At 49.6% G+C, this 27,246-nt stretch overlaps 1 protein-coding gene across 6 annotated transcripts in view; it reads right to left on the reverse strand.

Moving 5' to 3' along the window:
• The window catches only part of IQSEC1 (IQ motif and Sec7 domain ArfGEF 1), a 379,425-nt gene that overhangs the window by 251,319 nt on the left and 100,860 nt on the right, over positions 1-27,246 (reverse strand). For all 6 annotated transcript variants that reach the window (XM_077857658.1, XM_077857665.1, XM_077857666.1 and 3 more), the window contains exon 2: positions 3,416-3,445. In XM_077857658.1, the coding sequence (XP_077713784.1) occupies positions 3,416-3,445 (30 nt within the window). The remainder of the gene's footprint in view (positions 1-3,415; positions 3,446-27,246) is intronic.

Below are 27,246 nucleotides of genomic sequence, written 5' to 3' on the forward strand. Positions count from 1 at the left end.
CATCAGAGTGAGGGTTCTGAGAAAGGCCCAGGTCTGCCAAATGGAGGGGACAGAGGAAACAGTACTCATCCCACAGATGAACTGAAGGCAGGCAGGGAATCCATGGATGCATTTAGAATCAGTGAGTAGCTCATTGGGCGGCTGCAGGTCCATGGGAGACAGGAGCAGGAAACTGGGCTGCATAGGTGGGAGGTGCTGGGCCCAGGGACCTCAGTGAGAGCCACAGCTATGATGATGGACAACAGGGCTCCCCAGAGGGTGAAGCAGGGTGGGGGAGTGATGGGGGGTGCACAGGAGGCAGTCACTGTGATCAGATTTGAGTTTTAGAACACTCCCTTTGGAGGCACCTGGGTGGCTCAGCGGTTGAACATCTGCCTTTAGCTCAGGTTGTGACCCCGGACTTCTGGAATCAAGTCCTGCATCTGGCTCCCCACAGGGAGCCTGCTTCTCCCTCTGCCTGTCTCTGCCTCTCTCTGTGTGTCTCTCATGAATAAATAAATAAAATCTAAAAAAAGAAAAAAAAAAGAACACTCCCCCTTGGTGGGCCCATGGGAGAGAACACTCAGCAGAAGACCAGGGGCCCCTTAGGAGGGGACATCAGGGTCACTTTTCCCTGGGAAACAAATTTTGCAGCTGTCTGGGGGGAGTGCTGAAACATGGACAGTGGGTCAGATCTGAACTGTCCATGAGTTTGCTTCCTGTCCTGTGCCCCTGTGCCCACCCTGTGCTAGTGAGCTGAGCAGAGGGTGTGACATGTGTCAGAGACCTGACCCCTGTGGTGACAGCTCCCCGGGGACAAAACACATGCCTGGCCTGGGACAGAAATGCCATCAAGGCCTGACAACAGCATCTCAAAGTCCTAGCAGTGGCTTCTACCACGAGTCCTAAAGGTCTCTGGGCCTGTTCCCAAGAGTTTACACAGCAGAGTAGAAGTCTCTACGGGGTTGGGTTCTTGAGCCTTAGAGAAACTTAGATGCAGCTTCCTCTGCTTGGACTCCTATCAGTTCTCCTCCTTGCCCAGCTCCTCATCTCCAAGTGTCCTGCTGAGAACCATTTGGCTCGAGCTGTGAACATATGTTTCAATTTGCATACAGTCCCTCCTCCCATTCCCAAGCCATGCCTTATTCTCACCACGTAGGTCCTTGCACATGCTGTTCCTCCCCACTGAAATGTCTTTCCCGCCGTTCCCCAGAGCAGAGAATCATACTCCTACTTCAGGGCTCTGTTCCAATAACTGCCCTGCAAAATCAGGTTCCTTTTTTTTTTTTAAAAAAGATTTTATTTACTTACTCATGAGAGACACACAGAGAGAGACAGAGACATAGGCAGAGGGAGATGCAGGTTCCCTGTGGGGAGCCCGATGCAGAACTTGATCCCAGGACCCCAGGATCACACCCTGAGTCAAAGGCAGATGTTCAACCACTGAGCCACCCAGATGCCCCCCAAATCAGGTTCCTGACAGCCCACCACACAGCCCTGAGGGGGCGGGAGGGGTGGGCAGGGCACTTCAGCTCTCTTTAGGGCCAAACGCCCACTGCACACACGTCTCCCAGCACCCATTCAATCAGGAACTTGGCTGAACGTATAGTGAAAGCCCACTGGTCTCAGGATATCTCGTGAAGTGTCATTAACACCTTCTGGGTGAGTGTATCAAACAGAGGGGGGAGCTCAGATCCCAGAGCAGCGAGAGGCAATGAAGAGTGGTGCTGAGGGGCTTCTCCTTCCTATTCTCCATGAGTCCCCTTCCAATGTCAGTGCATACCCCAGTGATGGGATGCTCACTACCTCTCGGCAACCCAACCTCTCCTCAGACGGCTCTTTATTTTTAACAAATATTCTGGATAGGTAATACATTTGTGTGGTTCCAAGCTCAAGCAACAGCACAGCACACGCTTTGAGGAGGCTCACAGCCACCCTGTCCCTGCCCGCCCTGCTCCCTACCTGCCAAGGGACCATTCTGAGTACCGCTTGCATCTCCTGTCTTCGTTTACTTATGCAAACGTTATAAGCAAGAAACCATGTTCTTATATCTGACTTTTCTTACCCAAAATGTAAGAAAAGTCCTGCCCCTTGCTTTGCTCACAAAAGCAGTATACCTGGGGCCTTTTCCCCATCAGCCCACTGAGGGCACCCTCCCTTGGCTCGCACAGCTGCACATATTCAGAGTGGGCTATCGATCCAGAATGCCCAGCTGCCCCTCCCCCAGCATCTCCTGGTCTTGGCCATCCTCTGTCTCTCAGTGCAGCCCTCACCCCGTTGGTAGCCCTTGTATGACACTATTCAGCATCCCCCCCACCCTGAGTGTGCCTCTGCTTCCTGCTGGGACCCTGTCCCAGTGAGGGTCTTTAGGCCCAGCCCTCCCACTGCCCTCTGCCTTCCTGGCTTAGGACCACCATCCATGCCTCCTGGGTTAAGCCAAAGCCAAGTGATGGGTACAGAATGGGGGCTCCCCATGCTGCTTCCGGGAGCCTCCTGGGGATGCAGCCACCATCATCCACCTGCATTTCTCTCTCCCTGGGCTGCCTATAGAACCCCACCCAAGCCTGAAACTCCCAGCTCCATCCAGGCCCAGGATGAGCATCTTGTCTCCCCAGCCTGGTCACAGTGCGTTTCAAACCATCCAGAAATCTGAAATCCCATCTGCTGCCAATGGGCCTGGCCATCCTTGTGGCTCTTAAAGGGCCTCCTGGCTTCTTCCCGCTTCTTCCACACTCATCACCAGCCCATTGTCTCTTATCCCTCATGGTCTTCTTGATTCCCCAATTCAGGCTTTGAGAACTGCCTGGCCCCAGCCCCCTGGGCTGAGAGGCTAGCACCCTGGGGTTCTGGTTCCTACTAAGCCCTCTCCTTGATCCAGTCAGTCAGTATCCCCAGCTGTGACCCCACTCCATGCCGACCCCTGACCCTCCACTAGTAGGAGTGGGGAGAGGCAGGGTCTCAATTGCAAGCAGCATCTGCTCCATGCACTATGGAGACACACTGCCTTGGTCATGGCTGGTAGGAGCCTGCCCCTCCACCAAACATCCCAAAGACTTGCCCCATCTGGCTCAGTCTAGTCTCAGGGGCTATCTGAGCAGAGAAGCTTCTGGTCTTAGATATGTCACAGTCTAGGTAAATCGGACACCACCACAGCCCTGAAGGGGACAGAACAACCACCAAGCCGGGTGACCCCCATGAAGGTCACTCTAGAATCAGGAAAGCCTGCACAGTAAAGCAGCACTCTTGCTTGAGGACAACGAGCCAGCAGACAGAGCATGGCCAAGGTCATGGAGTGGCAGGCCAGGGCCAGGGGCAGCAAGGGAGAAGGGCTCTGACCTGGTGAGACCTCCTCAGAGAGAAATCGAAGCACATGGTTTCATTGAAGTCCCCGCTCCCAGGACACAGAGGCACAAGGGGAGGCTGATGACACACATACCTGACACTCCGGGAGCTTTCCCCTTCAGACCTGCAAAGAGAGAGAACACACTTTTAGCATGCAATGCAAGTACAGCCCACTCTGGGAGAGCCGCAGGAGGATGCTAGATGTGGGGACCCGTGAAGTCCCCAGCTACCCTGGGATCCCTTCTCTAGCCTCAGCAGACTGCCCCCAAGCCCAGCCCCCAGGGGGTCACACTGCTGGGCTTTTGACCTGGAACTCTGCCCTGAAAGCCACCTCCTCCTGGAAGCTTTAGGCTCATTTCCCAACACTGGAGGGCAGCCTGTGGTTCCAGAACTCTGGGCCCTGGGCCCCGGGGGGCAGCGGTGGGAGGAATAAGTGAGTGCGGATGGTGTAGTGGCCTCACTGCATCCTCTACTTGGTATTTCCAGCATATATCCCCACTACCAGCTCTATTTTCAAGTACCCAGAAATCAATTACACCACTTTACAAAGGAGACAAGCCTGAATGTCAAGGAACTGGACAATTAGATCGTATCGTGCACACTTGAACTTTCACAGAGGCTGAAATACACCATACACGGCATCCATTGACAGCGGTGACTTCGCGCTCTGTAAACCAAAGGAAAGGGACTTGGGGATTAAAATGCTCCCGGCTAAGGGCTTAAAACCACGGCCAGGCTCCCAGGGTCTGAAGGAGCAAAGGGCTAAGAGCAAGCATTCGGGAATCTAATCCCTGGACGTCCCAAATTGGATTTTACTGCCAGTGAGCTATAGAAATAAAAACACACTTTAACCCAAAATCATCTTTTTTTTTTTTTTTTTTTTTCAAATTGCCTTTTTCAGTAATTTTACAGACTAGAGACATGGCCCCATCAGCACAGAAGCCCAGTGGCTTCTCCCACGGGGCCAGCCTTGCTGATCTTAGAAGAACACCCCGTGCCCTTTCCCTATGTCTGCTGTGTCTGTTACAGATTTTATGTAACCACGTTGTCTTTCAAGCTAACTGATGACCTGGTGCAGAGAAGTTTCTCCAGGATGCCATAAAGGATCTTAAACACCAGCAGTTGTCAGCTGTCTGGAAGGTTCCAGCTGTCTCCAGCTCTAACTGCTGTCTCTAGAGCTGTCTCCAGCTCTAACCACGGGCCCCTGCCCAGCTCAGCCAGTGCAGAAGTAGAAATAAGGCCAATGATGAGGATGATGATGAGAGACACCCCTTACTCAGTCCTTACAAGGTGCCAAGCCCAGGGCTGGGACCTGACCCATGTTTCTGATTTCACAGCAACCTGGCAGGCCCAGCATGGTCCTCCCTGTGTGGGAGATGACTGAGGCCCCCCAGGGGCTGTGTAAGTACACAGGCAAACCAGACCCCATCTGTCCTGTTGGAGGTCAGGATGGAGGTTCCTTCGCCAGGTGACCGAAGCACCTGGGGGCTTGCAGGTGCTGTTCATGCACCTGCTTGCAGCTGTTTGCCTCCTGATCCAGGCCCTGGTTACCCAGGTGCAAAATTACCAAAATGTTTTTTTTCTCATATATACTTGGCCTTTGTCCACAGTTCCTGGCTCAGAGCACCCCAAACTCTTAGAATCTTCTTTCTTTCTCTTTTTCTCTTCCTTTCTTTCTTAAAAAGACTTATTTATTTGAGAGAGAGGGGAAAGAGACTCACCCAGATTGCCTGCTGAGCATGGAGCCTGCCGTGGGGCTCGAGCCCATGACCCTGAGATCATAACCTGAGCTGAAATCAAAAGTCAGATGCTCAACCAACTGAGCCTCCCAGGCACTCCCAAACCGTTGGAATTTCCTGAGCAATGGGAACATCTTTTGTTCTAATATTTGGTCTCTTGTCCTCAGTGCCTGAAATCATTCAAGAGCCATTTACAGTGAAATGAGTGTCTTGTTTCTACCATAACTAGGTTCAGGTGAATGAAGTGACTTTGAAAAGCAGGTAAGGATGGGGGCTGGTTGCCAGGGGAAACAACCTGGAATAAAGGGTTGGAACTTTCAGCTCCTCCCCTTGACCTTCAGGGAGGGAAGAAAAGGCTGGAGGCTGAATCAATCACCAATAGCCCATGATTTAATCAATCAGTTCTATGTAATGAAGCTTCCATAAAAACTCTATGAAGGAAGTTCATAGAGCTTCCAGTTCGTGAACACACAGAGATTCAGGGAGAGTGGCACTCCCAGAGGGTATGGAAGCTCTGTGCCCCTTGCCCCGTGCATCGCCCCTACTTGGCTGTTCCTGAGTTATATCCTTTCAGAATAAGCCAGTATTTTAATGAGTAAACTGGTTTCCTGAGTTCTGTGAGCCACTCCAACAAATTAATTGAACCCAAGGGGAAGTCACAGGAACCTCTGATTTATAGCCAGTTGGTCAGGAGCACAGGTAACAAGCTAAGCTTGCGACTGGTGTCTGAAGTGTGTTGGTGGGGGGAGGTGGGCAGCCTTGTAGGACTGAGCACTTGACCTGTGGGATCTGAGGCTATCTCCAGGTAGAGAGCATCAGAATTGAGTTCAATTGTAGGACACACAGCTGGTGTTGGAGAATGGCTCAGTGGTGTGGGAACTCACCCCCTCTGCACACATGTTGGAATTGGGTACCAAAAACTCTACTGGGGGCCCAGGTGTGAACACCCACCCTGCCACACACTTAGGACATGAACACTTTCAGTATATGTGCTGTTTTATTAAAAAGTTGGAAAAATATAATATGAAATGGAGAAGGTAGGGGAATAGATAAGATTAGCAGTGGGGTGATAATTGTTGACTTTGGGTATATGGGGTGTGGGGGGATCTTACACTGTTTTGCCTACTTTTGTGCATGTTTGAAGTTTTCCATAAGTTGAAGAAATAAAACAGAAGAGTAAGTGAATTGGGTGACTGTGTTCCCAGACTCCTGCTAGGTGGCAGGTGGTGACTGGGGCCCGTGATAAACTGTGGCTTCTCTGAGGTGGGTTCGGAGAGGCCAGGTCAACTACCACCTCTCACATCCATGCTACAGAGATGGATTCAAATCAAGTCTGTTGTCATGATCTTGGCACCCTTCTCTGGGTGAGAGACACATCAGAGAATCTGATCCAAAGCCCTGGACCTCACTCTAGGAACACACACACACACACACACACACACACACACACTCACACAAACACACACACAGCTCTAGTCATGAAGCCCCGGTGTGCTGGTCACCAATGCACCAGCTCCAGACGGTGGCATTTGGGACAACTGGCTCGAACTCTCACAGCTTTGATGTGCCCTAGCCCTGTATCCTCACTATTTGGGGTTGTGCTGCCTTGAGGAAAGAGCGGACCAGCATGTGCTCCGAGGGCAAGAGGATATGTGGCCTAGGAAGTGATGCCAAACCCAAGTGGTGGCAGCATTTACACAGCACACGGCTGAGAGAAGATAGGTCTGTGTGTTCATCAGGGGTGGGGAGGTGAGGGGAGTAGGTGTGCAGAAATGGGCAGATGTTGGTCAGAGGGTACAGGTTTGCAGATTTTGTAGGATGAGCAAATCTGGAGATCTAATGTACAGCATGGTGACCACAGTTAATAACGCTGTGTGGTGTACTAGAAATTTGCCAAGAATAGATTTCAGGTGCTAGCACCATAAAAAACAAAGACAATTATGTGAGGGGAGAAACACGTTAATTAGCTTGCCTGTAGTAATTGTTTTACTATATATATGTACAATGAAACACATGGTTCACCTTAAATATATACCATTTTTATTAAAAAAACAAAAAGACAAGTTTTGTGATGTGAGTGGCCAGTGGCTGTACCTGGATTCTGTGACTTCCTGATGGCAGAAGTAGCACCCTGCCATCTTCAGCCCTAACCTTTGAAGGACTGGCAACTTTGGCTTTCTTGCTCTTAGAAACCAACTGCCATGCTTAGAGGAAGCCCATGCTGCCACACAGAGGAGGAGGAGGAGAAGGAGGAGGAGGAGAGGAAGGAGAAGAAGGGGGGAGGGGAAGAGGGGGAGGAGGAGAAGAAGGAGGAACAGGAGGAGAGGAAGGAGGAGGAGGGAGAGGAGGAGGAGGAAGCGGAGGGGAGGAGGAGGAGAAGAAGAAGGAGGAAGAGGAGGAGAGGAAGGAAGAGGAGGGAGAGGAGGAGGAGGAGGGGGCTCCCAGCCATCAGCCCCAGCAGAGCCCCCAGCTGTCAGCCACAGTAGCAAAGCCTCATCTGATATACACCCAGCCCAGAGGAGCTGCACCCCCAAGTCCTGCCCAAACCGTGAACTCCTGAGTAAAGAAATGAAGTTCGCTGTTGCAGATCATTAAGTTTGGGGAGGGTTTGTGGAAACTCAAATGCTGACTCACCTCTTGCACCAGGAATGTTCTAGTCCTTCAAATCTCCCTCACCCCTGCTATGGATTGAATCTTTATGTCCCCCACATTCATATGTTATAGCCGCAGCCCTCCAACCCCCCATGCCCCCACCCCCCGCCGAGTGTGGCTGTGCTTGGAGAGGGGCCTGTGAGGAGAGGTGGGAAGTGGTGGGGCCCTGATCTGACCAGAAGAGGAAGAGATACCCAAGCTCACTCGCTCTCCACCCCATGATGGCACCATGAGAAGGCGGCCTGCTGCAAGCCAGGAAGAGAGGCCTCAGCAGAAACCAGCCCTGCCAGACGTCGGCCTGCCTGCTGGCCTCCAGAACTGTGAGAAAATCAACGTCCATCGTGCAAGCTTTCCAGTCCGAGGCACATGGTGCCATGGCAGCCGGAGCTTCACCCTCTCTGGCCTCAGGGCTTTTGCACACACTCTTCCTCCTGCCTGCACCCCCCTGACCATTGGTCATTTTCCGCCACTGTGTCCCTTACTCAGGGGCATCTCTGGCCACCTTCTGCAAACTCGGCTAGGCTTCCCTTCTGTTCAGGCCTCTCAGGCAGCTTGCCCCTCCCCCAGAGCAGGTGCCAGTCTGCAGCTTAGATTTCTTTGGATAATGGTTCAAATTAATACTACTCCCCACTTCCCCAGCTCATCACAGCCCACAGCCTGGCACACGTAAGTGCTCCATTATGGAAAAGATGGTGTTACCCAGGAAGGGAAGAGCACGCCCTGACCCACTGCCAGTTACAAACACCAGTGAAACACACGACAGAGCCCTTGGGTGCGGTGCTCCCAGAGCTGGACTGGGCCTGTGTGTCACAGCAGGAAAATGGATGAATGTGGCCCATCCACACACAAAAAAAGGGATACCAAGCAGCCAGGGGAACACACCAGCCCCAGCTGTCCCCAGCAGCAGGGTGAGTGGCCTAGGCGGCCAAAGAAGGCATATGTCACAATGCACCTGACTAAAGCAAAACAGGCAAAACTCAGCATCTCACCATGAAGCCAAGCAGGGACACAACTGTCACAAAAGTCAGGGCAACAGTCACACCCCACAGAGGAGTTGCTGTCAGACGAACATTAAATGGTTTCCAGGCTGCTGGACTTGGGTAGTGAATACAGGTGCCTACGCCCTACTAAACCTTTTTTTTTTTTTTTTAAGATTTTATTTATTCATGAGAGACACACAGAGAGAGGCAGAGACACAGGCAGAGGGAGAAGCAGGCTCCCTGCAGGGAACCTGATGTGGGACTGATCCCAGGATCTTGGGATCATGCCCTGGGCTGAAGGCAGACTCTCAACCACTGAGCCACCAAGTAGCCCCCTAATGAATCTTTAAACTGTACACACACGTACATATGTATGAGTATACACATTCTATATGTTCTCTGTGCATATAAGCCACCATTTTAAAATGGAAAACATGAACAACTGTTCAACAGAGTGATCTATTATTTTAAAAGCAAGGACAGAGTCCTTACTTTGTTCCTCAAACCTCCAAACCTGTTGTCCCAGGTGGGCTCCCCTGGTAGCCCAATCTCCCTTCAGCACTTGCTGGTAACAAATAAAATGAAAAGCACATATTTCCCAGCCAATATGTTCCAAATGCTTGAATGTAAACCCCTTGATCTAGAAGGACTGTGGACTCCCTGCCCAGCAATTCTAAGTGGACATTAGTACATTGCAACACAGACCACTGCTCCCTTTGCTGGCAGGTGAGGGAAGACCAGAATAGCCAACAGAAATGTGTGATGCTTCCCTGACCAGGGAATGCAACAAGGTGCAGATGAGCCCTCTGCTAGCTGGAAGACTCTCCAGATTCCTCCTCAGGGAGCCTGAAGCACAAAGCAAGCCACAGAAGAGTGAGCACAGGCTATCCCTGGGAGCAGCAGGAGAGGCGCTTGTTTTGTTTTGGCCGCCTTCTGCAAACTCGGCTAGGCTTCCCTAGCCTAGTTTTTCATTTTATCAGAGCCGTGATAGAGAAGAAAGCAAGCAGTGTGTGTGTGTGTGTGCAAGCATGTGCACATGTGCATGGGTATGAGTACATGTGCACATGCGTGTGTGTGCAGGTGCACATGTGTGCGTGTGCATCTGTGTGTGTGTCTCCCTCTTAATCTCCATCTCGACCTCTCACCTTGGGGGAAGCCAGCTGCCCTGTCCTGTGAGCAGCTGTGGAGAGACCCACTTGGTGAGGACCTGATGCGTCTGCCACCAGCCGCACGAGTGAGCTTACGGGTACATTTCCCAGCTCCTCGCCGGTGCAGCCCCAGCCAATGCCTGCCTGGCAATCTCAGAGCCCCTGAGTCAGAACCACCCAGCTGCACTGCTCCTGGGCTCCTGACCCACATATGCCAAGACAAGAAATGGTTGCCTCTGTAAGCTGCTAAGTGTTGGGGGTCATTTGTTACACATAATAAAGACCCTCCTCCCTCGCATCACCCGGCTGGGTAGCCTTCACTCAGTTCCATTTGAATCGAGCCTCTTTACTGTGTCTGTCTTCCTCAATAAGGGGAAGCTCCATGAGGACAAAGGACTTGCTAGGTTCACTGCAGAGTCTCCAGTGCTAAGATGATATAGAAGCTCCTGGGTAAATGGCTGAGTTGCAGGGACACAGGAGCCCATCGCTCTGGAATGTCCTTTGTCCGAGAAGACAGGACATACCAGGGAATAAGAACAGATCCTGAGCCAGACCTTTCCGGTCCTGGCCCCAGCACCGCCCCTTACAGTTGTCAAGTGACCTCAGAATGTCACTCAAACTCTGAGTCTCAGTTTCTTCATCTATGGATTGGGGATGATAACAGCCCCCAAGAATGCTGTAAGGAGACAAGGCGCATGCATGACACAGAGCGGTTGACTAATAAGCTGCTTTTCTCACCACGTGACTGAAGGTGAAATTTGAGAATGCACACTCCCTGCCACTAGGCTGCTGGGCAGTTGCTCGTGGGCAGAACTGACGTGCAGGCGGGAAAGATGATTATCTAGTAGATGATGCATCCATATGTCCCAGAGCCCAGCACAGGGCCTGGTACCCACCAGGCTGCGGGAGGTGGCGGGATGTTTGTTGTGCGAACCTGTGATGGAGCTGGCTGCAAACTCACACACTAACAGCAGCACACAGCAGTTATCTCTTAAACCAAGGATGGCAGGTTTCGAACCCCAGCTTCCTATTTGAACCTCATGGCACATCATCATGGTCTTAGGGCAGGAGTAATAAATGATATAGGGAGAAGGGGCAGAGAGGGGCTGGGGAGAACTCTGGGGAGGGTGATGCCTGTCTGTGCATGCATGGTCACGGCGTCAGTGTGGGTGAGGTAGCAGGTGGCTGGGAGCATACTGGAGCCCTCTGGTTCCCTGCCAAAGAGGGTGAGAACCAGGAACAGGATGACTTTCCAGATTGGCATGAACAGATGCAAGGTCACAGATGCAGCCTCACACCTGTTAAACCAACACCGGGAGCCAGCAGGAGGCTCTACATTTGCGCATGCTTAGGCCACAGTGCCTTAGTTTGCCTGGAGATAAGGATTCTGGTGCATGGAGTTTATTTGGGAGGTGAAGGCAAGAGGTAGGGAAGTGAGAAAAGGAAGAGAAGGCAGCTAGTCATGGCTGTTATCAAGCCACTCACCATGCAGGAGCCCACCACTGTGGGAGTCCACCATTGTGGACAACAGGAACCCGGTCCACCAGGAAGCCCTGGGGGCCAATGCAGAGCCCTCCCAGCCAAGAGGCAAGGCAGCTGGGGTACTGGCTGAAGTCTCCCAGGGCTGCTAAGTCTCCACACTTCAGCCTGCGGCACAAGTGGCCAAGGGATCTCTAGCAGCAAGGCAAGGCCCCAGGCAGTGAGGTGCTGGCAGTGAGAAGTCAGGCCAGTGTGTGCTGAGGAGGCTATGGCTAGGACCTCTAGTGACCAGTGCTCTCTGGACTAAGAGAAAGCCTTCTGCTGTCCTTATGACAACACAATTGCATGATTGAGCCTTCAGGTGGGTTTCAGAAGGTCAAGGGCATGACCATTTTTGTGGCTCTTGTTATGATTCTCAGTGGAACTTGAAGACTGATTCATTAAACATGCATACCAATCCCCTCCTTCCATTCCTTGCTGTACATTAGTTAGTCTCTGGAAAAGCTGAAATCGACATTTCCCACACACCCTTGCAGCTAGGGTTCTGCAGGTGGTCTCAGCTGCTCTGGACAGATGCCTGCCCGAGGGTGGAAGGTGGAAGTGAGCTACAGGAGTAGTGGATACGGGATGCCTGGTTGGCAGGGAATGGAAAGGTCTGGTTCTCCCACAGCAGCAGCAAGCTCTAGTGTCTGGGCCTGAGCATCACAGGCAGTGGTGTTTCCATGGCAACAGTCTCAGGCAGGGTTAGGTGATTACCCAGACCATGTTGTCCCTGGTCATGGTGCATTAGCACCATGGTGCTATTCCCCTGGTAGTCCTGGAATCTCCATCTCAGGAATAAATCCCACTCTGCTCAAACTAGAAAGAGTGGATTCTGTTGTCTGCAACTAATCACTGTGACTGGTCCAAATTCAAATTCTGAAATCACCTCTATTGTTTTTTCTCACATGGAGGAAATATAGAAAAGCATAAGAAAAACAAAAAATCAGCTGTAATTCCACCACCTGGAGGTAATGGCTATAATATTTTTGCATGTTTATCTCAAGGCTTTGTTCTCTACCTTTTATATAGTCAAAGTCTGCCTGTAGTTTTGGGATGCTGTATTTTCATTTTCATTTGTCCTGAAATATCTTCTAATTTCCCTTTTAGTTTCTTCTTTGATCCAATGGTTATTCAAGAACATGTTGTTTAACTTACATGTATTTGTGAATTTTCCCTTTTTCCTCTGTCACTGATTTCTAGTTTCATTCCATTGGTGATCAGAAAAGATACCTGGGATGATTTTCATTTTGTTAAATTTGTTAAGACTTGTTTTGTGACTTATCATGTGATTTATCCTGGAGAATTTTCTGTATATGCTTGAGGAGAATGTATGTTCTTCTGCTGTTGGGTGTTCTATATATGTCTGTTAGGTACATATGGTTTATAGTGTTGTTCAAATCTGTGATTTCCTTATTGATCTTCTGTTTGGATTTTCTGTCCATTACTGAAAGTTGAATATTGAAGTCTCCCACGATTATTGTATGCCTATCTATTTCTCCCTTCAGATCTGTCAATGTTTGCTTTATATGTTTAGGAACTCTGATGTTGGGTGCATATATATTTATAATTGTTACATCTTTCTCTTGAACTAATTCTGTTATCATTATACAATGACCTTCTCTATCTCTTATAGCAGTTCTTCACTTTGTCTATTTTATCTCATAAAGTATAGACCCCCCTGCTCTCTTCTGATTACCATGGAGTATCTTTTCCCTAGCCCTTCACTTTCAGCCCCTGTGTGTCCTTAAAGCTAAAGTGAGTCTCTTGTACACAACATACAGTTGGAACCTATATTTTTTATCTAGTCAGTCTTTCTATGCCTTTTGACTGAAGAGTTTAATCCACTTAAACTTACACTTAATAATTGATAGGTAAGGACTTACTTTTGGCATTTTGTTAATCACTTTCTGTCTCTTTTGTAGTTCTTTTGCTCCTCTCTTACTCTTTTGCTATCTACCTTAGAGATTTGATGATTTGTTGGTATTAAATACTTTGGTTCCTTTCTCTTTTTTCTTTTGTGTATCTTCTTTAAGTATTTCTTTGTGGCTACCATGAGGCTTACATAAAACATCTTATAGTTATAACACTCCATTTAAGTTGATGACAACTGGAGTGCAGCTGGAGTGGGGTAAGCCAGGAGGAAGCTGGATGCTGAGGAAGCTGGAGGAGGGAGCAGCCCCAAACTCTTCTGGCCTCATAGGCTGGGGATGGAGTGTGTCTTTTGTTCTTAGAGCATAGTGTTATGACAGTATATAGAGAAGCGAAGTGATATCAGTAAGACAGCAGAATAGTAAGACACAAATTCTTTAAATTCAATCACATACAAAAGCTCTACACTTTTATCCCACTCAACATTTTATGTTATTGAAGTCACAATTTGTATATTTTATATTGTGCACCCATTAACAAACTTCTGTAGTTATAGTTATCCTTAATACTCTTTTCTTTTAACTTTTATACTTGGGTTAAAAGTGATTTATGTACAGTCATTACAGTATCGTATTGTTCTTTGTCTATTTATTCACCTGTACCAGTAAGATCTATACTTTCATATATTTTGTGTTGCTGCTTAGTGTCCTTTCATTTCAAGTTGACAAACTCCCCTTAATGCTTCTTATAAGACAGGTCTAGTGCTAACAAATTCCCTCAATTTTTGTTTGTTTGGGACCTCTCCTCCATTTTTAAAGGATAGTTTTGCCAGGTACAGTATTCTTGGTTGGTGGATTTTTTCTTTCAGCATTTTTAATATATTATTCCACTCTCTGCAAGCCATCAAGTTTCCTGCTAAAAATTTTGTTGAAAATCTTAATGGAGTTCTCTTATTTACAACAGGTTGCTTTTCTCTTGCTGTTTTCAAAATTTTCTCTTTGACTTTTGACAATTTTAATATGCTTCAGTATAGACCTTCTTAGATTCAACCTACTTTGTATCTTTTGGACTTCATGAATCTGGATATCCATTACTCTCAATAGATTTGGGCAGTTTTCAGCTGTTATTTGTTTAAATAAGCTTTCTGCCCCCTTCACTTTCTCTTCTCCTTCTAGAACTCCCATTATGTTAAATTGGTTTTTTTGGTGGTTTCCCATAAGTCCCATAGGCTTTGTAAACTCTTTTTTGTTTATCTTTCATTTGCTTCTCTAAGTAGACAATTTCAAATATCCTGTCTTCAAGTTCAATGATTCTTTATTCTGCTTGATCAAGTCTACTACTAAGGCTCTCTGCTGAATTTTTCAGTTCAGGCATTGTATGGGCTCCAGAATTTGTGTTTGGGCTCTTTTTTGTTTCTCTTTGTTGAACTTCTCATTTTGATATTGATTGTTTCTCTGCTTTTTTAGTTGTCTGTATTCTCTCATAGTGCAATGAGCTTCTTTAAGATCATGATTTCTAAGTTTTTGTAAGGCAACCTATGGATCTCCATTTCCTTTTTAAAAAAGATTTTATTTATTTCTTTGAGGGAGGGAGGGAGGGAGGGAGGGAGAGAGAGAGAAAGAGAGAGCGTGTGCACATCAGGAAGGAGGAGTGGCAGAAGGAAAAGCAGACTCCCTGCTGAGCAGGGAGCCTGATTTAATCTCAGGATCCTGAGATTATGACCTGAGTTGAAGGCAGATGCTTAACCAACTGAGCCACTCAGTTGCCCCTAGATTTCCTTTCTTTGGAGTCAGTTACAGTTACTGGAACCTTGTTTTCTTCCTTTGTTGATGTCATGTTTCCCTGATTCTTTGTGATCCTTATAGCCTGTGTTGGTGTCTGCAAATTTGAAGAAGTAGTCGTTCCTTCCAGGTTTTCTGGCCTGGCTCTGAGAGGAAAAGACCTTCACTAGTCAGCCTGTCTAGAGATTCTAGAGATCTCTCAACTCTTTTCTCTGGATATGTCCACTCCAATCCATTGCGGGGAAGTAATCTTAGGATTTTGTGTCTTTTCTCAATTGCACAGAGCCATGCCAGGTACAGAGAGTTACCTGTTCCTTTTCCCTAGGGCAGTGCCCTGATATGCAAGTTACACTTCCTTCGCTCCCTTCTGAAAGTTATGTCTTAGGATTTTATGCCTTTCCCTATCCTACACAGCCATGTTGAGTGCCAAGAGCCATCCACCCCCTTTCCATAGAGTAGTGCATCAATATGCCAGGACAAAGGGTACAAGTTCCACTTCCTCCCTCCTCAGGGAGCAGTCTTGGAGTTGTGCACCTTCTCTCAATCCTGTAGAGTAAAGTTGGTTGCTGAGATCCTCCCTGGCTGCTGAGATCTGCATGCCACCTGTGGGAGTATGTGGAGCACTATCTGTGAGGGACTGTGGTTTGGGGATATATAATAACTAATTGCTATGAGCCTCTACCCTGTTCCTTGTTCTTAGCTGCTCTCAGATGATTCAACCATACCAATTTCCTCAATGTTTTGGTGTGTCAAGATAAGCAGGGCTTTTGGATATTGCCCTCAAAGGCCACGAAGCTGGACCCTCATTTATTATTTTTCCTGTGGGAGAAGTCATGGGCTGGGGGAATCTCTCTTGGCTCTGAGTTTTGTTGGTCTTAGGGAGGGGTGGTGCAAGCAAAGACATTTTTTCCCTTTTCAATATGGTTGATCTTGGATTTTGTGGTCCACTAGGGTCCCAGTGTCTTCAACTGAACTCCAGAGCTCTCACAAAGCCATTTTTGTCTGTAGATGATCACCAAATCAGTGTTTCTATTGTGGAGATAAGGGCCAGGTCCTACTATTCTGCTGTCTTACTGATATCACTTCGCTTCTCTATATACTGTCATAACACTATGCTCTAAGAACAAAAGACACACTCCATCCCCTGCCTATGAGGCCAGAAGAGTTTGGGGCTGCTCCCTCCTCCAGCTTCCTCAGCATCCAGCTTCCTCCTGGCTTACCCCACTCCAGCTGCACATCTTCCATTATATCCTTCAGACAGCCAAGCTCCCCAGCTCCAGCACCCTGGGTGATTCCTATTCCTTCTTCCTGGAAGATCTTTTCCAACATGTTTATTTTTCTGGCTCCCTCTCATCTTTTAGATTTCACTTTAAATCTCAGCTCCTGGGGCAAGCTTTCCCTATTGGCCCTATTTAAATAGCCCTCCAAACCCACCCAGGACTCTCTACCACATTATCCCATTCTTTCTTCAGTGTACTCATCACAGTCTGAAATTCTTTCATTTGTCCATTTACTTATCATCTGTTTTCCCCAGTAAAATGTTGGTTCCAAGAGGCCAGGCACTGTCTGTCTGGTTTATCACTATATTCCTTGAAAATTTCTTTTAAAGCAATATTTCAAATGGTAACATAATGGTCAATATTTAATGTGTCATACTTGACTTTGCCCTTTCCTATTTGTGAATATGTAGTAGTTTCTGAGTATAAATAATACCACAGTATTATTTATAGTACATAGTATTTTTCATATGCACTATATTATAGTGCATAGTATTTTTTTTTTGTCTCTGCCTCTTGTGATTTTGTTAACAACAGTATCAGAAGTAGAAATACTGGCTCCCTCAAACAGCATGAAAATTTTTAGGGTTCCTTCATACACATGACCACACTGTCTTCCAGGAAGTCTGAAATAAAGACCTCACATAGGTCCTACCACCCCTGCATGTGAGGGCTAAGAGATACAAGATGAGTCTAATATAGACCAGCAGTGCATGTGAATCAACTGGGGATAGGGTTAAAATTCAGATTCCCATGTAAGAGGTCTGGAGTGGGGCTCAAGATGTTACATTTCTAATAGACACTCAGGAGAATTTCTTGAGAGGCTCTCATCCTTATGCCTTCCTGCCTGCTTTTTCCTACCAGTGTCTGGGTTCCTGACATAGTGCCTGGGCACCTATGCCTCTGTCCATCCCCCAGTCCCCCAGGCCAGCAGCCCCAGCAGGGAAGCCTTTGCTTGGTTTTACTCTCTTGCCTCCATTTGGTTCTCAGTTCCAGGTTCCATGACACCTGGTGTTCTGTGTGGTTCTTAGGGGTTTTGATTTGGGTTTTCCACCAGTTGTGGGGTGAACTTATCCCTTCAGATCCCTGGATGGGGCAGTAGATATCTGTGACTATTTTTCCTACCCCTATTTCCTCATCTTATGCCAATAATATCTCTTTTTTCCTTTGAAGACCTTGCCCCTCAGCCTTTTCTAGTCTATATGATTTGGGGAGATGTTGACTCTCTATAATATCAAAATCAAAAGGTGAGCACATAACCCAGATCTTGCCAATCAGTGGATTTCATCCCTTTGTTTCAGTAACCCATTCAAGGCTGGACATGTGACCCCTTGGGCCCAAGCAAACCCATTCCTGGACTTGCAACAGAACTTTTGTGAGTGAGAAGCTCTCTTTCCTTGGGCAGCTGTCAGGCCTCCTACATGCAGGAAACTGACCAGACAGAGAGACTGACATGGAAAGCAGAGCTAAGGTGACTCCTGATAACGTAATTTGAGCCCCTGAGTCAAACCAGACCTGATGCTGATTTGATTTGGATGGGAGTGGGCTATAGTGGAGCTACAACCAAAGCCATCATAGCAACACACTAGCTTGAGCACTGATACTTGTGCATGTCAGTGTATTCAGCATAAACTATGGAGGGAAGAGGACTGCAGAAGGAGAAACCCCAAGAGTGTGGACGCACGCACACATCACACTCATAGTTCAGGCCAGAGTAGAGTGGATGATAGTGGGGGGTGGGGAGGACTTGCAGTCAACGGAGAGGAGGTCTGCTTTAGTTGAATAGGAGGTTTTACCACATTATTGGCATCTTTGTATGATACGCAATTAGCTTTGAAACAAGAATAAAAATAAGAGACGCATTAGTCAGCTATAAAGTAGCTTAATGGGTGCATGAATCAAAACAGCATTTAAATATGGTACAGCAGCCTATTTGGAGTCTTTAAAAAGCCTTGTGCCATTTATCTCTCCCCAAGGAGGAAATCCTCAGTGTTGTTGCTGTCTCTTTCTTGAGCATGAACAGGGACTTCAGATGCATCTCATGGGATCCATGCAGGGAAGACGGTCGGGTCAAGGTCACACAGGTTGTTGGGGCACAGCAGCCATATGGACAAAGTTCCTACTACAACCCTGGGTTTGACTTACCGGGGAGCCACAGGGGCTGAAACCATAAGACCCTCACTTGTATGGCCCTTCCTTAGAGCTGACAAATATTTCTGCGTTCTTTTTCTTAAAAAGTGCCACTCAAAAACATATGAGGCAAAAAAAAAAGAAAAAAAACATATGAGGCTTGGATCAACCCCAACCCCCCATCACACCCAAGGCTGTTCCCTTCCCCCTCCTCTTTCAAGAACCCCAAACCCACGGGTGGGCGTTGTCATAGACTTGAAATAGGTACTCAAAGGCTCTGCTTCCAGAATGTTTCTGCTTGTCCTTATTTGCAGTTTCCTCCCCATTACTGATGATTTAGATACTTGTTATGCAAATGACATCTACTGAGACCCATTCTGTGAAATGCTTACAGGACTCTTTTAAGGTCTTCTTCATCTTAAAAATAAAACCCAATCCTCCTGCTTCTCCCTGAGCCGGTGCTGGGGGTCCCAGTCTGCAGGAAGGGAGATGCCTCTCAGCCATCTGCTCCATGGTGCATAAGAGCAACCCCCACCTCTTGGTCTCAGGGAGCTCTGTCCCTTGCCTTCAAACCTGTCAGAGCTGGACAAGGGCTGGTTGTCACACTTACAGACTCCACTGCGTGGCCCTGATTCAGTTTCCACCCAGACATCCCTTCCCTGCACCTCAGGCCTCTCAGACTTTCAAGGGCATTCCAGTCGTGAGACTGAAGGGAGACACCTGCTCTCCCCAACGCAATGCAGAGGAGCCCCCAAAGCTGGCAGCACTAGACAAAAACGTGGGAGCTGCCCAGGGGGCTGGCACCTTGCCTAGAACCACCTCGGGGCTTCTCACCTTCCTCCCTAGAATGTGATTCTTCTTACTCCCTACCCCTAGTATGAAAGGGGACCCCCGTCTCTCCCAAGGTTACATGACCCATGTGAGTGATTTTGCAGAGCTGCTTGAAAAGGAATGGTTCTAGTAATAATAATAATAATTATTATTTTATTTTGTATTATTATTATTATTATTATTATAACAACTAACATCTAATTAGCATGTACCACAGACCAGGCCCATTCCAATCACTATACACATCCTGACTCACTGAATCCACATGATGTCCCAGGAGGCAGGCAAGACCTTTACTTCATTAAACTTTTCCACTCTCTGGGCCTCCTTTATTTTAATTGCAAAAGGAACACATGCTCATTGGAGCAAACTAAATTGGCCAGAGGTGTGCAAGAGCATGTTCACAGCGTCCCCTGTGCCACTACTCTCTCCCTTCCATCCCTGCTTCACTGGCGTAACCCAGGAGAGGGGTGTCAAGTACAGGGTCTGTGCTTATGCCAACGTGTGCAAGCACATATTGGGAGGGTCTCTTAGAATGAGCTTTCCCACTCTGTGGAGGAGGAAAATGCAGCCCAGAGAGGTTAAGTGACTCACTCAAGGTCACACAGCAGGCAAGTAGAGAGCTGGCACTTCACCTGACTCCCAAATTTAACGGCACAGTCTGTGAGTTGATCCACTAGCGAATATTGCCTCCGAAAGACTTATCAGCTTTGAACCAAAGGGGTAATAATGATCATAACAATAAGAAATAGCAGTGCACATTGAGTAGTGACCATGTACTATTTCAGGTGCCTTATACATACTCATCTAGATTTCCCCAAAGCCTATTATTTGCACAGCCTCTGCCCCATTTCACATATGAGGGAACTGAAGCACCATGAGGGGAAGCCACTGGTCCAGGGCACACAGCTCTCAGTAGTGACAGAGCAGGATGCAGACTCAAGGTCTCCGACTGTAAAGTCAGCTCAGGAAGGAAGCTGGGGCAGGAAAGGGCAGGATTTGGCTCTAAGTCAATGTGCAGGATGGCCACCATCCCCACCTTGAACTTACATGGACGTCTGAGAGTGCCTCAAACTGGCCACCTCAGGGCCTTTAACACAGGCAAGTCCTCCCTGATTCTCATCCCTCGCTTGGCCTGGATAATGCCTGCCCCCCCTCTAGCTCCGAGCTTATTTAGCAATGAGCCCCTGGAGCCCCTGGGTCAATTCCAGTGCTTCCCACTGTCATGCTGGGGCACAGCCGACATGGGAAAAACATGTGTTCAGTGAACAGTGTTCTGTGACTAATGTGTTCCCTTAGTGGGAAGGCTGTGCTGGGCTGAGGGGACACCAGGTGTGAAGGAACAGGGGAAGGTGTGCTGGGGAAGACCTGTGGCTCAACAGGCCTGGAGCCTTGGGAGGCCCAGGAAGGGCAGGGACATGGGGCAGGGCAGGCCTGGACCCTAGGAGCCACTGTGGAGGGTGGGATGTGGCAGGGAGGGAGGCAGGGTCACCAGGACCAACACCAGTGGAAGGCAAGAGGGAACTGGGAGGGACTACAAGCATCTGTCATTGGAGTTCAGAGCCAGACCTCACAAATCCAAATAATAGCACACCCAGCATCTCTGTGGGCAGTGCTGCTTCCTATGTCCAGAACCAGCCAATGGGGGAAAGCCTGGGGTGAGAGCCCTGCTTCCTGTGTGCCGAGCCGCCTGCGTGGCGCTGGTTCTCACGCCGCAGGGACGTTGCAGGGGCGCCGCAGGCCGTGCAGCTGCTGGGCAGTGGGCACACGGATCCAACTCTGTGCACGGGTCTGTGTGCCACACTAGGCAAATCTTTCTCACTCTGAGCCTCAAGCTACCCATCTGTAAAATGGGGATATGACAAACAATGGAAGGAATGCTCAAAGGGGTTTTGGAATAAGACAGGTAAAAAAAAAATTAGCAAATTTCCTTTCCTGGGCTTCACACGAGACAGGTGGTCAACTAAATGTTTCTGAATGAAGAAATAGATGACTGAGTGAATGATCTCCCTTCCCCTCACATCATGCTGAATGCTTTAATGAGTCCAGATGGCATCCACCGTACTTATTAAAAATCTCCTAAAAGCTTCCATCCACCAGGGAGAGGAGAGGGCACCTCCAGCGCTCTGAATCAGGACACCAGCAGCAGAGAAGGGCCAGTCCACTTGACACCACCAGGCCGTGCCAACCAGCCAAGGCCACAGACATGCAGTGCCCGCAAGCCAAGTGGGGACAGCAGGCACTCGGGCCAGCGTGTGCAGTCCCACGGTCAGCCCGGCTCACAGCTCCAGTGGTGCGGAGCCCAGAGGTTTCCTTCTGTAAATGTTCACCTGTAAAAGGTATTTGTGGCAAAACAATCGACACCGCCTGGGTCGGGCAGAAGGCAGCGGGCTGGAACCTTAGGAACAGTCCAATCCAAGTCGCCTGCCCTCTTTAAACGCTTCTGTTGTCCCCTTGGTGAGAATTACAAACTCTTCTGGACAAGATGATTTGCAGAAAGGGAGAGTGGATTTAGAATAACCAAACAGGCTCTACCCAACCCTGAGCAAGAGCTGCATCTTCAACGGTGCTGATTTAATCCTCTCATATCAGGCCTCATGGGCGTCCCGGGGCTTCTCTGCCGCCAACTCCCTGCTGGACAGTTGTCAAGGAAAGCACCAGGGAGAGGGTCTTGTCAGTGAGATGTGGGATTCTGGAGGCTGTGTTCCCCTAAGGCATTTTCTCAGCCACCAAGAGTCCAGCCCAAAGCTAACGACCTCACCTGCCTGAAAAATGACACTGATTGGGCCTCAGGTGGTAGTGGTGGGGAGTGAGGGGGGACACCAGAGTGTGCCCAGTGGAGACCCCTGGCCAGTGAGGGGTGCCCAGAGGCGATGTCCTCGGTTTGGGCACCGCTGTCCTGTGGTGGGGAAGCAGGTAGTCAGGGCCCCCAAGGGAGGTGACATCCCCACCAGGGGAGGCAGAAATTGTGGTTTTCCATCCTGAAAACTGTTAAATCACCACAGCTCTCTCGAGATGGAATGGCTGTGCCTGAAAAACAGCTCCTGTCTCCGGTGGTCTGCAAGAGTCTGGGTGGGTGGAGGGTGCCCACGGAATAGATAAGAGACTAGACTGTCTACCAGGGTCTCACTGGCCACCAGGAGGTGCCAGGATGCAAACATCTGACTGTTCTTCCCTGTTAGAGGAAGTGCAGAAACTCCCCGTCACTGGCCAGTGCCAGTCAATTGAGCATGGACTGTGGTTTGTAAGTAAAATAATTCTGCATCACATGTGCTTCTACTGGCAGGTGCTCACCATTTCACAGGAGACATTTGCAAAGCCCAGCTCAGTGCCAGGTCCTGGGAAGGATGTCAGCAAAGCTCAGCACAGAGCCACTTGCTCAGGGCTTGGGGTGTGCGAGGCTCCTGGAAGGGGCAGGGGCAGGGCCCAGGGAGGCAACCAGAGACGTTTCTGGGAAGGACACACCCTTGCTATCCAAATGACATTTTGGCGGGCGGGGGGAAAGTTTGTCACTTTCCACTTTCCTCCCCAGCAGGTCCTCAGAGGACAGCAAGGGTCTCAGCCTGCAGCCGGCCAAGGTGGGTGGGGGAGAGTGGTAGCTGGCGCAAATGGCAACCACTGCCAGAAGGTGCCGGGGCAGGGCCGGCGCACAGCAGGTCTGCCTTCCATAAGCAGTTATTGAATGAAGGAGAGAGGAGAGAACGGCAGAGCCCTGTGTGGGACTTAGAGCACTGAGAAAGAATGTCTGGGCAATAGGGAGCCACAGCAGGATCTTAAGCGGAGGAGTGACAGGATAAAAATGGAATTCCAGAAAGAGTACGTGAGCCATCTGGCAGTGGTGTGCAAAAGAGACGTGACGGGGATGAAAATAACAACGATCAGAAGGATGAGCACTCCCTGAGAGCAGGTGAAGGGCCCAGCATGTTCTGAGTGCCAAGTCTCAGTTACAGCCTTCTGTCCTCCCACAGTCACTCTGGGGGTGGGATGGGGGGACTGCCACCGTCTCCTTTGCACAGAGGTGCAGTGACCTGCCTGGGGTCACACCACAGGTATGCAGCAATGTCAGCTCCATGCTCGGGTGGTCTGCTCTGTGGCCTCTTGGCCCTGTGTCTCTGAGGCATTCCTCAGCATGCCAGGCCTCAGTCTCCCCATCCAGGGACTGGGAGTGATAGATGCTCCTCTCTCAGGGCTATTCTCTCTGACCCCAAAGGCGACCTGTGATGTTCCCACTGCACAACAGGCAGGACCTGCCCTTGGAGAAAGCCTCGCATGCATTTTCAGGAAGAAAAGAAAAAAAAAAAAAAAAAACCCTCTCAAATGGTTTCCTTGAAAGGCCAGTTTTAACCCAACTGGCTGGCATTTTGATTTTTTCCCCCTAAGAAGAGTCTGGAAGGAATGATCTAGTGTTGACACAATTTGGGAACCTTCCCAGGCCTTTAGGATTCCGTTTCCATTTCAGTTCTGGATCAGTCACCTTGAAACAAAATCCAATACTCTCTTTGACTGGGCACCTGGTCGGGAATGTTTAATGTGCTTCAGCTACAGTCACGTGCGTGAGGAAGAAGGGCAGACACCCTTGCCCTGTGTCCCCTCCCCCTGGCATGGCTGAGCCGCTGACCCTCTCCTGTCCCCAGAGACCCAGCCCTGGACAGAGGTGGGATCCAGGGTGCCTCAGGCCCTCCTCCTGGCCCTGGCACCACCCAGGCCCCATCGGTCTTCTTACCCAGCTGCCCAGCAGGGGCCTCCTGCTGCGGGCGGGGGGGGCAGGGGGAGGCAAACTCTGAGAGGGTGGGCTTCCAGGGCCTGCTCTGGACTGAAGCCAGCCAGTGGCGCACTCCCAAGGTCTCCGAGGATGATCCAGAGGCCTTGTGCCGTCAGCACACTGTCCCTGCCAGATGCCTGAACCCAGCCCAACTCCAGGAAGGTTCTGCCTCCTGTTTCAACAAGATTTTCAACCTCCAAAGAGAATCGATACAGGCTGAAATCCGAACATTGGTGGCCAGACCCAGGCTCTCCCGCAACAGAGGCCGGCAGATCCACTGGCATTGGCACGTCCGTCCCCTTGCATGGCTGACAGGCATCTCAGACTCCTCTGGCTGAAGCTAACTCCACCACGGCCTTCCCGCAGGCTTTCCCTTCCCAGTCGGAGAACCGTGTACCTTCCAGGTGCTCAGGCCAAACAGCTCGGTCGGCCTGTATCCCTCCTTGTCTCACATACCCTCGTCTCACCCACCAGCTGGTCCTGGAGGCTCCACTTTCAGAATTTCCTGGAATATGCTCCTTCACCACCTCACCACCCCTCCACCCCTGCCCTGGTGGCCGAACCACCGCTGGTCCTCCCTCTCATGGCTATGCCCCCCTCCACTGCCTGACCGATCCCATTGAGACTGTGTCAGGCTGCATCCCTCATCAGCTCCACGCACATCATGGCCACCGTGGTGGCAAAGCCGGGACCTCCCAGGACCTACTGATGGGGTTGACCTCATTTCCTGCCACCACTCTCCCTGCTGGCCCCTCACCCCCTCCAGCCGAGCCGGCTGGCCTCCCCATCTTCTCCTGTGCACCCAAGCCTTTCCTTCCCTTGCCCTTGCCATCCCTCCTCCTCTCGATGCTCTTCTCAATGACCACGTGGTTCCCTCACCTCCTTCAAGTCTTTGCTCAGATGGTACCTCCTCAGAGAGGCATTCCCTAACTTCCCCCTCTCACTACACTGGCCCCTGGGTAATCTGTCTACGGGCATGCAATACATTTCCTCCAACCACATGTGAGGCCAGAATCCTGGCTCTGCTGCTTACCAGCTGTGTGACTTTGGGCAAGGTACTAACCTCTCTGTGCCACCGTTTCTCCATTTGTCAAATGTACCTTTACTCTGGGCCAAGGATTTTCATTGCTAGGCTCTAGCCCATCTCTGCCCCCACTCTCCATGTGATCTTGGGCAAGTCCATCTCTCTAGATATCATTTCCTATAGCTGCCAAATATGGAGATTGCCCCTGGGGTGGATTTATTTATTTATTTATTTATTTATTTATTTATTTATTTATATTTTTAAAAAGATTTTATGTATTTATTCATGAGACAGAGAGAGAGAGAGGCAGAGACACAGGCAGAGGGAGAAGCAGGCTCCCTGCAGGGAGCCCGATGTGGGACTCGATCCCAGGACCCCGGGATCACGCCATGAGCCGAAGGCAGATGCTCAACCGCTGAGCCACCCAGGTGCCCTCGGGAGTGGTTTTAAAACGTGTCCATGAAATGTTTGGCATTCCTTTGTTCAAAAGGTGGGTCTGAATCCCCCCTCCATTTTTTTGGGGGGACACAGTATGGACTTAGTGACTTGTTTCTAATGAATAGAATGTGGCAGAAGGGGTGGCGGGTAGCTTCAGGTCACAACAGATGATGCTACCCCACCTCGCTCACTCTGGGGAAGCCAGAGGCCATGTTGTGAGGATCCTGGGCGGCCTCTGGAGGGGCCAGAGTGGGGAGGACGGGGGCCTCCTGCCAACAACCGCAAGGATGAGCCAGCTTAGAGGCGGGTCATCCCGCCCCAGTTAAGTGTTCAGATGATGCAGCTCCAGCCAACAACTGAACAGCAGCCCCATGGAGACCCTTAGCTGCCCCCCGAGCCCGACACTGTGAGCATAGTAAACATGTATTAAGGGTTCTAAACCTCTCGGGTTAGGTAACTTGCAATGCAGCAATAGACCACGGCTCTTTTTCCTCGGACACCTCAAACCCCTGTGAGAGCCCCCTCCATGCATGCCCCAGCTCCAGCCTGAGGCCTGCCATTTTGTGAGATCAACTGAGGTAACTGGAAACCTTTAGTGGGCTCTCTGACCAGCCTGCAAAGCAAGAGGAAAGAAAAACACTCAATATGGCTTTCAGGTTCTCATTCCTTTTTTTTTTTTTTTTTTTTTCAGGTTCTCATTCCTGAAGCAAGCCCCAAACAAGCACCAGGCCCCATGGAGCTGTGTGAGACCATCGGACATCCTGAAGGCAGGAAGCAAGGGGAGAATGAGGCCAAAGCAAAGCAGACAGTCCCCAAAACCCAGAGCAACTGTCCTGCCTGAAACAGTGAAATCATATATACTCATTTTTAAATGTATCACTGAGCTATCTCAAAATTAGGGAACCAGTTGACACAAAACCAAATCAACAGATGGATGGCTAAAAATATATACATGGTCCATCCACACAGTAGAATATTATTCAGCCGTGAAAAAGGTAAGAAGCACAGCCATGCTCCAGCACGGATGAGCCCTGAAAACAGTGCACTGAGTGAAAGAAGCCAGATCCAAAACCACATACTGTGTGATTCCATTGATGTGAACATTCAGAACAGGCAAATCTACAGACACAAAAAGTCGATTAGCAGTTGCCAGGGTCTGAGGAGTGCTGGAGTAGAGAGTGGGTGCTAACGGGCAGCAGGGGTTTCTTTTGGGGGTGATGAAAATGTTCTGGAATTAGGTAGCAGGTGATGGCTGCCCAGCCCTGCAAATACATGGAAACCCAGTAAACTGTACTTCAGGTGGGCGGCCTTTATGGTTGGTGAGTTGTATCTCAATAAGGTTGTTTAAGCAACAGCGTGGAAGTGTGGTCCCCACCCGGGAGGGTGCTGTCGCAGGAGGGCCACTCAGCTGAGGCCCCAGGGCTACATATCTGCAGGGGCTCGAGGTGAGTGAACAGCCAGGAAACCTGCTTTGCTGTCTCCCTCAGTGCTGATCAGAGGGAAAAACAAAAACCTCCCTGGAGAATTCATAATGGCAGAGATGAGATAGGCCAGGAAACGTGCAGAGCAGGGCCAGGAATAACACCAGGAGTGGTGCCCTTCCTCCCACCAACCAGAGGGCTGGGGACATAAACAGCTTTGTCTCCTTTGGGGATGTTAACCCTGAAATGCCAGAAACGAGCCCAGTAGTTAGGGCTGCAGATGGACTGCAGGTGCTCCCATGGGCCCCTCACTCTCATCTCCTCCCATCCCGCCCTGGGAAACTGTCAGGTC

This window comes from Canis aureus, chromosome 19 (assembly GCF_053574225.1).
Source record: "Canis aureus isolate CA01 chromosome 19, VMU_Caureus_v.1.0, whole genome shotgun sequence".
Taxonomy (NCBI): domain Eukaryota; kingdom Metazoa; phylum Chordata; class Mammalia; order Carnivora; family Canidae; genus Canis; species Canis aureus.